This window comes from Rhodnius prolixus, unplaced genomic scaffold (genome assembly GCF_049639745.1).
Source record: "Rhodnius prolixus isolate KJV_2025 unplaced genomic scaffold, Rpr scaffold_2, whole genome shotgun sequence".
Classification (NCBI taxonomy): domain Eukaryota; kingdom Metazoa; phylum Arthropoda; class Insecta; order Hemiptera; family Reduviidae; genus Rhodnius; species Rhodnius prolixus.
The window spans coordinates 48056472-48068941 of NW_027411592.1; the positions used below are offsets into that span (position 1 = coordinate 48056472).

General features: G+C 32.6%; 1 protein-coding gene across 1 annotated transcript in view; it reads left to right on the plus strand.

Annotated features, from left to right (window-relative positions):
* The first annotated feature begins 1701 nt into the window (after positions 1–1701).
* The window catches only part of LOC141449818 (sodium-dependent nutrient amino acid transporter 1-like), a 115455-nt gene continuing 104686 nt past the window's right edge, over positions 1702–12470 (plus strand). The window contains exon 1 of the mRNA XM_074119624.1: positions 1702–1835. Coding sequence (XP_073975725.1) covers positions 1776–1835 — 60 coding nt within the window. The 5' untranslated portion in view covers positions 1702–1775. The remainder of the gene's footprint in view (positions 1836–12470) is intronic.

Genomic DNA, 12470 nt, shown 5'->3' on the forward strand with positions numbered 1-12470 from the left:
CACTGGAAAAAGCTCCGGGCGCTAATAACCTCAGCTGTTAATGCGCCAAAAAAAAAAAAATAAATAAATAAATAATAATAAAATTTATATGTAGTGCAGCTGAAAATGCAACCATCAGCCGGCTTAATAAAATCAATCAAAGAAATTATTCACAAGAGCTGATTTTCATACCAAATATCAACCATGGTTAAGCATTTATTTGAGCTCTGGTTATAATTTCCTAACATTTCCCTTCTCTGATTCTCTCCTAAAATCTTAACGTCCGTACCCGAGACGTTAGTTCTTTAGTACTGAAGACGGAAGGCCACAAAGTACTTATACATTTAAATTTGGTGCTCTCTCCATATCAGCTGTTTAGAACCTTATTTGTATCTTCATTGGTAGTTGCAGCTCCAAGACTGAGACAGCACCAGCAGTAAATGCAAGATCATTTGAGTCGGCTGAGTTGACGAACTTATATTTCTAAAGTGTTCCTCTTGTAATTGACATGTAGCTATGATTGTATGTCCTCATTTACAGCTCAAAACTAACTTAGTAAGACACTAATTTAACGCCAGAGAGTTCGCCATTTATCGTTTGTCTCATGACAAAAACAGAAATAAATCAATGTTTGAAATTAATTATAATTTAAAATATCGACTTTTTTGTCAGCCTCTTTCTACACAAACTTAATTAGAACGATCAATATGGGGACTACCCTACTGCAGCTATAATTTTATTACTCTTTTAGAATTCAGAACGTTTGCATAACGACATTTCTTATTGCTAATAAAACACTGAACATAAACATGCAAATAGTGACTCAGAGATCATTAAGGACATCTGTTACATTCTAGGGGATAAGTAGCCTGCGGAAATAACTAATACAGCCCTTTGAAACTTTTAACTTTCTAGTCCAGTTCAACTCTCTTCAGCAAAGGAAATTGTTACGATGATCCTGTAAACAGAAACTAGCGGTAAAATAAGTGATTTTACATTATGTTTATGAGAGGAAATAATAATAAGAATGTCAGTTTTTTTAGGGGTAAATAAAAGAATTTTAAAGACAAAGAATCTATCTACATGGGAAAAAATTTATTGTACGAGAAATTAATTTTGGGTTATTTTCCTTATTTTCTTAAAATTAGCAATATTTTTTCTTCCTTTTGGATTAATGACTGTCACCAAAAACGATGCACAATATTGCAGTTAATGTAATCACTTACGTATTATTAAGGTGGTTGAAAAAATCCATATTTCACATCAAGTACTGCTTTACCAAATGGATTTTCATTTTTTTGAGAAAGTGTAGAAACGGTTTCTTCGTTTTTCCTGAACTTTTTAAGTTTATACTTAAATCTACATATACATAGATCTATAAGTTTTATACAAATAATTTTTCTAACGAATGTTTCCGAAATTGGGCCGGTGAAGAACATGCCCAAGTTACAATCGTAGCAGAGTGTATCCTTTAAATGTTTCAGCAAAGGAAACATTTTTGCAGGCTTGCTAACAGTAAATTTCGCTTTTCTGCATAGATTAGGATATTAGACCATAAACAGCGTTCGTAACAATAAATTTCTGAATTAAATTATTTAATTTCCTAAGGATTAGATCTTTAATAAAAATTACCAATTTAATAAACGTTTCGTAAATGTTTACAATCAGCAGGGTTATTGTCTCTACACTAAAACGAGGTGGGGATAACTGTGGAAACAAGGTAGGGGCGTCTGGTAGTAAAGTTTCGTCAGCAGGAGTTTTAGTGTAAGTTGTGTGGCCGGTGTGTTTGAACCGTTATGGGACGAGACATCACTCCTATGGGTTCAACTACGAAACTTGTCACGGATCCGAATAAGGTGATTATCAACTCTTAAATTGGTTATTCTATAATTTGTGAATTTTGATATGGTATTTTTGACAATTATTATTAAATAAAATATATTCTTCATTACCCGGTGATTTGTATTTTATGAGAGTTCTAATGTGTTTAGCTCCTACTTTATTTAGTACAGATTTTTTTTTTTTAATCAAACCGAATCAATATTTCTGGGTTTGGATTATATTAGAATTTGAATTATTTTTAAAAAATCAATCTCAGCTCTAGATAGATCAATTAACGAGTAAATAATTTTAATAAATGACTGTTAGTTAAATAGATTTGAGATGGAGTGTCTAAAGACAAATCCACGCGAGCAAGAGAACTGTTCTGGATTTCTGCAGCATCATCCATGGAAGCTTCTTGTGTATAAAGTGTATTATGCGTACACACTCAAATTAAGCCTCTGCGTAGTACAAAAGTTGTTAGGCTTGAGATACCTATGGGATCTCAAGATCCTTACAGAAATTACTATTTAATCCATTTTTCATGATGGGGAAATAACATTAAAGTTCAAAACATACTCAAGCTTACGAACTTTGAAATGTTATAGAAAAGTTAATATATTTTCTTTAAACCCTGTGAAGTAAGCAGTTTGACTAAATGTGTTTTTAGATCTATTTTGAAATGCTTGTGACTTACTTCATTGCACCTATAAATGTTAATTATAAATTTATTATGAAAAAAAAAAAACAAGCAAAATGGGGTAGAATTGCGCATCTTACAGCATGATAAACCGCAGCATTTTAGGGTGCCCTTGGAAATGAGAAAGCAATTTTATTCTTCAATTAAACAGCCTAGCCGATGATATTGTTTACGCTAAACGATGTAAACATTAAGGCAAAACTTGATGTTGGCCCCTACCTCCACGGGATCTTCTCCTAACTTTGCAAGGTCGTGCAGTTCTCAAGATATTTTATGTTTTATCATTTTTAACGAGTGCTAAGGTGTTGTTTGCTTGTTTATTATTTTCAGTTTATATTCTCCAGATTTCCTTTTTACTTTGTAAAGAAATCAGTAAATCATTTTTTAAATTTACTTTTATCATTGAATAGTGCTCATTTATTTATTTTAAAAGCATTCTACAGCATTAGCATTTGCATCAGTTTTCTGTTTAATTCCATTGTCAATTTTATTGACGAACTTTTCTGTTGCAAATGATTTTGTGCCAGTACCCTGAAGACATAAAATTATATACATAACGAAAAATATTTGTACATACTTTACGAGTAAAAAATCTTTTCACCTACCTTCTAGTAAATATTTCAATCTCTCCAGTTTTGCTTTTAAAGATATTATTGATCTTGGCAAGGAAGCAAATCTTAGATAATCTAAAGTACTTCTCATTAGTTCACTACAGCTTTCCTCACGTTGGTGTGCATTTGAAAATAGAACACTTTCGCGGTCCATTGGTTCTACAAAATAAACCGCGGTTAGCCCCAGCCACTTGGAACACGTGCACAAGAGTCCAATTCTCACAAGTCGGTCCCGCGAGCATTCAACGTCCTTGTCGGAGGTATTTCGCTGTTGCCAAGCCACCGCAATATCAGAGGACAAGGTACTCTATCTCTTCCCCAATCAGCCAGAACCTGCATTGCCACTTTGCAAGACTAGACTTTCAGTAGGCCTTTCTCAGTACCTTTCTTAAGCTAACAAAACCTGGTATACAGTTACAGTATGCTCTTCAGTTCTCTCTTAGAGTTTATAATTTGTAGATCCATAGAAGATGGCTTTTTGGTTCTTCCAAGGAAATTTTTGGAAAAATAAAACTCAAAACACGGAGACGATAAGTTTCATTCATATACTTACCCTGCGGATTTACTAATGCTATTTAAGAACAAAGTGATAATGCTTAATTTAGATAAATGTTTTGTTACCTTCTCAAGATTTTTACGTCTCTATTTGTACCCTCTGTTAGAATAAAAAAATAGCGAAGTGTGGTATAAATCATTTTTAAGATGTTTTTTTTTTTTTTTTTTTTTGCGCATCAACAGCTGAGGTCATTAGCGCCCGGAGCTTTTTCCAGTGCACTGCCGGCCTCCGGACAGTGTTCTCTCGTTACAGACAACACTGTCCATCACCGGACAGTGAGCTGTAAGAAGCTCCTAGGAAGAGAAAATCTAAGGGTCAGCTGCTGGATTCGAACCCGGGACCTCCGCGTGGGAGTCCAGTATGCTAACCTCATAGCTAATCCCTTCCCTTTTTTAAGATGTTGGTTTTTTTATTTGTTGGGTTGTTATTTCTATTAGTGTTGAGCTCCTAAACTTTCTCTTGAAAGGATGTTATTGAGAAATTTGAAAAAATTATCTGTATAATTTAAGAGATTAAGAAAGTATCTAAAAGTTTTCCAAATATATTTTTCATCAAAACATTAAGCTTCACATATTTCGTTGTAGATTAGATTTATTTAGTCGAAGCAGGTCCTGATCTTCCAGGCACTGCAACTGGAAAAGTCTTATTGTACAGGCACCTGAACCTTATTGTACTGGTAGTCTTATAGTAAAAGTACAAAATCCAAGGCCTAAGAACGGGACTCGAACCCAGTACCACAATACATATTAGCTTCGCAGGTCTTCTTTTAGAGAAAACGTTTCCTTTATACAATGTATATGGTATTTCGCACGAGTCACTTATTACGCATTAACTGCTGGAGGTCGCATATTGTACACTAGGTAGGAATTGCAAGAAATTGATATAAAAGATCATTTAATGCGTATCTAATTTGATCTTCTTTTCTTGTCGTAGACCTCTGGAATACACCAATTTGTGGTACAGCTACGGAGATTTTTTTATGTGCATCTTTGTTCTTAAATTTTCATCAGGGTAAAATAATTTGGTCTTAATAAAAATTACCCACAATACGTATGCAAAAAAAAGTAAGCTATGACTGCGGAAGTTTTGTTCGCAGATTCTGATATCAACAAAATGGCTAAAACTACCGAGAAAATCGTTTTTCATACCCTCTTTAGGGCAATCAAAACCGTAGAACTAGCCGAATTGAGTTCTGGCTTGAATTGGATCAGCAAATTTTCCTCTATTAAATACACCAGTTAAGCCAAGAATCAATAACTATATTATAATCCAAATATAAATTTGCAGAACTTCTTTTATTTTTATTTAAGAACAACTTTTTTTCCGGAAGCTATTTTTCTGCCTAACCAAACACAAAAATGAACAAAATATATGAATTAACAAAAATCTATGTCAACTTTTTTTTTTTTTTATAAAAAAAGGTGATTTAAGTTCTTGCAGATTACGCAATAATTATTCACTATGTTTGCTCAACTAAGTATCTATGATTGCAAAAACTGAAGTTAAATGCTAGAATTAGCCTCAATTATAATGCTCTATCTGTTCTGTTGAATGAAAATACAATTGAAACGCAGCGTAAGCGTTTGATATTTTTTTGGTTGAATCTTTTATTTTCATTTTCATTGACCTTAAGTAACTTGTCCAAGGTGAGCGATTAGGAAGTGATGGCGTAATTAATTTGTATTAATCAAGACTCGTGTGATGTGGGTACCCCTTTATTTAACGTGTATAATAATATAAAGAATATTCAACTCCTTTTCAATAAAACTAAAGAGGCTTTATCTTAAACGTACTTGAAAGTACTAATTAGTATTTAGAGTTGTATTTACTAATTTTTAGTTTAAAAAAAACAAAAAAAAAAAACAGGTAAACAGACAAATGTTTTCATAATGAAGAGGAGAAAGTGGTGATAAGAATTTAAAAATGTTGAACTTTTTTAAAAAAAACTGATATTATTAAAACTCTTGACTAATTCAAATATCTGTAAATATGAAACGTACTAATCAAGAATTGAATGAATGAGATAAATAAATGGCTGATTAAAACTGAGAGACACGTGTTTATAAAAAAAAGTTGACATTAGCTGAGTTGCTGTTAAAACGAAACAAGTTGATACGAATCTAGCAATTCCAGTTTCACCATTTTGTTTTGTGTTTCACTTTTCTTTTTTTTATTGAAAATTGTGGTGAAAATTATTAAACGTAATGTACGAGTGGTGAAAATGTTTTCTATTAAATCTTATTTAGTAGTATTTCCAGATCACGTTTTCTTTTTTTATGTTTTCGAAAATTCTCTGTATGTGTTTAAAAAAAATACTTAGTTCTTTTTGTTGTATCTTTTCTCCTTAATCTACCATTGTTTGAGCAGCTACTATTGGGAGTGTTATGAAGCTTGCCCCTCAGTTCTTTATCTCTTTCTAAGTCCTTTTCCCAGTTCTTCATCCTAAGCAACCCTGAAGGTTGTATGTCCCATGTTTTCTTTTAGAGACGTCCACTTCACTTGCCCATGTACTGAACTCGAGCTTTTTATGAGGTATCTAGTTCCATTCATGTGCCTAGCTAGTTATTCTCACTACTATTAACAGTGAAATAACTTTCCCGATGGTTGTATTCCATAATTTTTGTCTCTTCCCTAAATTCTGTGTTTTTTTTTTCCACTTCATGGCATCTCCAGTTCTTGGGCATATCTGCTGCTAGGAACTAGTTAAGCGCTCATGTTTCCCTAGAGCGAACATTGTTTTGAACACAGACTGCATTTGCAAGACATTTGCTTTTTGTATCTTCCAGTTGTTTTTATTCTTTCTAAAATACCTGCTCTGTTCTCCTTTATTTCATTCTAGAAAGCATGCCTAAATAATTGTAGCTCTTATCTTGCGGTACAACAGTTTCTACTGATGAAATATTTTTAATTTCTTTGACGATATTCTTTGTCTATTTCAGTTTTAGGTATAAGTATTTGGTAACCCATGAGATTCTATGTTCAAATTTAGGTTTCAAGACTAGAGGATCTAATTTTATATACTAGTTTTCATTTCTTATTCTTCTTGACACCACCAAAGTCAAGGAAATGAGGGGAGAACCTTAGGCTCCTTGCTTAGAGTTTTACTTCTAGGGAAATAATATTATTCCTACATTTTTCTTTGAAGTTAAAAGATAGAAAATGTAAATAGAATTTTAAAATGCAGACATGTGTAAACCCGCTACTGTACAAGTTCTCCTGCTGACACTCACTATTATATAATAGAACCAGTTCTGCAACTATTTAATTACAAAAGTCCCATTTACAGGCACTTTTTTTTTATCTACTTCCATCTCCATTATCTCCCTTTACGGTCTGATGTAAGTACATCATTTAAATTTCAATTGGAAGTTATTATGGCAATGTTTTTTGTTGTACCATTTAATAGAGAGGTAATCGAATCATTAATACATTTTTATAGTTGCCAATAAGTTGTGTTTTATTACCAATTAAAAGCAGCATGAAAAGTAAAAAATGTAAAGAAAATCTTCTCCATGTCCTTGGGACATTTCTTTTTAAAAATGGATATAAGTAATTTAAAATTTATTTTATAATCATTAAGAGTATGAACTAGTATTTAACATAAAAAATAAAATGGAATGCTGATTCGAATAATTTACACTCTTTTCTAGCTATCTGTGAAATCTGCTGGATGATTTAATCAGAATCAGATTGGAGCCTTGGTTACATTATGTTCCCAAGTCTGAAGTTGGATTACTGAGTGGAATTCTGTGAAATTAGTGATTAACTGGTGTAAAAAGTATTTTAGTTATAAGAAATTCGATGGCTGATGAAGCCATTGTGCGTGCACTCTGATATTCTTTAGTTTATTCTTTTATAGGGACTATTGAAAAGAAGTTCAATTTCTGAATAGTAGAAAACTTCGTAGTAGAAAATAGATAAAAGATTTAAGAAGTCTATGAGAAGTGCTTAGTGTAGAAAATTCGGTTAACAGAGAAGCTGTATTACATGTAAATCTCTACCTGCCCTTAAGACTTCTTCTTCTTCTTCTTCAGATTATATATAAGAAAAGCGAAACTTGATAATTGATTATTGATGAATTAATTGATTGAAAATCGATGGAACAGATGGTCTGCATTGTATTAAGCATTCAAAATCCTCTCTGTGAAGATTTAAATAGGAAAATTCCCATGTTATGTTCGTACAAATTGATAAGCTTTGAATGGAACACAAAATTAGCGTTTTACTAATTTGAAAAGACGATAGGTAGCTCAGTAGCCTCAAAGACGAAGAATAATTTCCAGCCATTCAGATCATTAATTTTTGAAGAAATAATTTTTTTTGTAGAGTTTAAGAGAAACAATTCCATAAGTACCACTTCAAAATGAAGAATGCTGATTCGAATTAAATAATACTGTTAAAATAAAATAAGAGAAGACATGTTTGTTTACTTCATTTAAAGAATTGTTTATCAGTCTACCAACAGGATATTTCTTCTAAAAGAATTCCAACTTTTCTAACAAGTTAAAAAAGAATTTTGAAAAGAAACAAGCGAAATAAAACCAGTTTGGAGGTGCAGCGGTTTTACATTTCTGATCTTTCTTTCAGTTCTATTTTTACTTTGAGTTAAATTTTAACTAATATATCTGTTATTTAATCTTAGTTTCAGAATGTTTATTTTTCTACCTCGTTTTGTCAACTGGTTTTGTTACAAACGAGCATATTGGGATAAAATAACTTTAACTCTAGTATTTTATTTTTTTATTTGCAGATCCGGATGGGCCCAACGTTCCCTAATAAGGTTCTTATCCCTCCTAACCATTCCTTCCAAGAGAAGAGTGAAAACAAGTCTTTTTTCAGGGCTCTCCACCAGTAAAAACCATCCAAAACAGGCCGCTTTCAGTATCATGAAATGTCCTTTAACTCTAACGTGCATTTTTTTGAGAAAGAGTCTGTTTGAAAAAAAAAAAAGAGAAGCTGAACCTACTATTAGAAAAATGGGAGCAGAAAAACAAAGATAGAGCCTCAATTCCATCATCAAAATTCTGAATGTCAGTGATGATCATTTCTTTATAATGTGAAAGCAAAATCGTCAGATTATAAGGGGATAATTAGAATCTTGCGGTTAAACCATTTTATGCCTGACTTTGATGTTTTTCATTACCCCTAATAATGATTAATTTCCCTCCTTATATTATTAATTTTGTCAGAGCAACAGTTCGGCATCACAAAGTTTGAATCTGTTCGATCTGTTCATTGTTTCCTCTAAAACAGGAAACTTAAATTCTTTCTCCCCGTTGACGATGTCAAGCTCATTGTTGTCTGCTATTACTGCCTAATAATGTACATGCTTGAATCGAAAACTGTATGAGTTCTATTACTGTCGAAATGTTTTTAAAAATTTCGAAATGTAATAATGATAGATCTAAATCTACTCCAAATTAAATAATAGAACCAACAATCTAAAGTACTTTCACCTTTTAAGTGTTTAGTTGTTTCGTCATTTAATATGGTTCAGATAGACGATTGAAGTTCTATAATTCAAAGATCTTGAATAGAAGGTTGGTAAATTATTTAAATGTTCTTATATATCCATTCCATGGTTCTTAAATTTATTATTTATACTTTGACCATCTCTTTATGTGCTATTTTAATATAATTAGCCTTATGTAATGGTTATACAATGATGGAAACTGGTTCTTTTTGTTTTTACTAAAGTTACACACATGTGGTAACATTGCAAGATGGTATACTGCAAACTACTCCATGTCTTTTATATATTTAGGAGGTTGCAACTTTGCAGAAAGCCATTAATTAAATTATTTTTCTAGAATTTTTGAATATATGTCGTTTTTATAAAGAAAAAGAACAACCATTGAGAAATTTCTTTAAAGTTTTGTCTTATTTTTAACCTAAGCAAAATATATAAAATACAAAATATATGTAGATTGGAATTATCTACGTCTAGGAAAATTAATGATGGAAATGGATAAATTTTACAATAATGTTCATAGAAAAGGATTCGAATTAGAAGTTGTTCATGGAAAAGGATTCGAATTAGAAGTACTTTAACAACAGCAACATGATCATGATTCTCGGTCATCACTTATCAGTGTGTCTGCCATCACGAATCTTCTTCATCCTGCTGATTTAGCTGACAACACATTCCTCCTTCATTATAAAGTTCCCATCAGCCTTTCTTAACATAAACGGAGAAAGGAATGTCTCTCTTCTTCTTCTTTTTTTTAGATATTGTTGAGAAAGCACAGAATTAGACATAATGCTCATTGATAATGGCATTACCTTCGTGGGAATGTGAATATTTAGTTTTTAGTTTCATTTTACGTTCTCCAAATTATTGCAAGGCAAATAGTCACCTATTTCGTTGTTCTTAATTTGTTTTAACTCCAGTTCCTTACCGTTGTTTTAACTTCCTTTACAAATCGTTAATATGCTTCAACTAAAAAATAGGAAAGATAAACTTTAGTTGTCGGAGGGCATCCGCCATTGATGCCAAAATTGTATATTCGTTTCCTAATATTAACTTGAGTTGCTGGCAAAGAACTCATTGTGGAAATAATGGAGATAATAGTAACTTTGAAGGGCAGAAATATACTACTTGATTTAAAACAGCACTGTAAAAGATAGAGTTCTCAAGAACGACTGTTTTCAATCCAATTCGTGTTGCTTGTGGCGAACCTAATGAAACTTGCACCGCTTATCGTTGAACTCTGGTAACAAAAGCTCTAGAAGAGTAAACCGTAATGTTTCCTAGTTTACTGTTCTCCTATGCACACAAATGCGAGGTATTTAGTAATAATCCAGCTTCCCTGATTAGATGGTTCTGTATTAATTGCTCTGGTATTCCATTTGGAGAAATGGACAAGTAACACTGGACAGTATCTACCTACGATCTTTACCGTACTGGTGCTATCCATCAGTAAAATCATCATCAACTACGGAAGTGCTTATTGCATGAGTAATTCAAACTGCTGCTGGCCTGCAAAACTTGGCCCTTTCGCCACAAAAAAACATTTAGTGACATAATAAAGCTTCTTTACATTCTCGGCTTTAGTGAAGAAGGCAAAACTTTTAATTTGAAAATATTTCGTTTTATGCTCTCTCAAAAAAGTTGGTTTTAATTAATCAAGTTGAACAATATTAAATGGACGCCATAAATAAACGCTCCGAATTTAATTTTGAACTTAAAATTAATTACATTTACCAAAGAATATTTACTTTTACCTCGACCGCTTAGAAAAAATTAAAAAAAAAAAAGGTTAAAGTATATTTACTTTCCCATAGCTTCAAATTAATGTATTATATATATCAACTGTGAAATATATTACATTTACTGAATATTTTTGAAAGGAATAATGAAATTACTTCAATTCCCATAATATAGGATGTTACTCTCCCAAGATCGTGAACTTTCACGGACGGTCAAGAGGTGATGTGGATACTTTAGGACTGGCAGCAGACAATGCTCATGAACTCAACATTCAAAGAGACAAAGGTCAAAGGAAATGTTGTCTATTTCTTCGTTAGCAGCTTTCCATTAATTACTTTTAAAATGTACGCTTAAATAATGTAAATTTACTAGAAAATTAAATAAATTATTTACTTAAATGTTGGAAAGTTAAACATAAACGCATTCTTCTTTTTACACAGGGATTTGAGTGTATCCAACATTAACTGTTGGGAATGAAGCTGCATTTTCGGGCAAGAACATTCTTAAACAGAGATTTTTTTTCTTTAAAATTTCATACTATTGAAAATATTTCGCTGAGAAAGAGATTTATTAATCTGTAATTACTATATTTCCACTTCTATCTTCGAGTCCTCTCCTAATAAATTGTGAGACATATTAAATATTAATTAGTAGTTTGACGTCAAGCCCTGACTATATTAATGATAAGCCAATTTTTAAAATAGCATCCGCTCCTGTCAATTCTAAAAACTGCGAGAATAAAGTGTTAGTTGCTAGAGGACAGTAAAAAGAATGGATCAAGTACTTAAATTCAAATTCAAGGATGCAAGACGAGATTTTTAGAAATAAAAGAGAAGATTGCTGAATTGTTTAATTGTCTTGGAGGGTAGGCACCTTCATTAACCCTTTTAGTACTTGCCAAAAATACCAACGACGATATATCGTTGCGCCTCCGTTGGGGCCTTATTGTACTCATCACAAGAGGTCTGTGTTTCAAAATAACTTTATAAAATGTTAAAATGGTTCATATTCGATGCAACACAAGTGAAAAAATGGTTATTAGATTTAACTTTTTGTTATATTGTAGGGAGGGGGAAGGTACGGAAGGAAACCAACGTAAACGAAACGAAACTTTATTACAAATAAACGAAAACTCTTTACACACATACGTATTAATAGCAACTAAGAATAGTCTCTCTCTCAACCAGGTTGACACCAGGACGACCGTGACGAACTTCCGGCTCGCAGGTCACACTGACTCGGGCTATACTAGCGGGTCCCCCGTTTCGGCGTACGACCGTCCTCGCCCGTTTCCGCTCTCTCTACAATATTTTATGCTGATTAGTGCCGCGGGTTTGTATATGTTAGAGTGATAAGATAGAAACGGGACCCGGGATATCCCTCGGATATTCGTCGACACGGGATAGTTTCTCTGGACCGTAATCGCAATCTTTATGATGTTTATGATAGTTATCGGAGTATTCAAGTGGCATGCGTGCATCGACTCGGCAAGCCTAAAATCTTTTTCAGTCTTTCTTGATCCTTCTAACGTGCAGTCAGTATTCAAAAACCGTCAAAGTTTTCATAGAGACACAATTAGCAGTAGAAAATTTT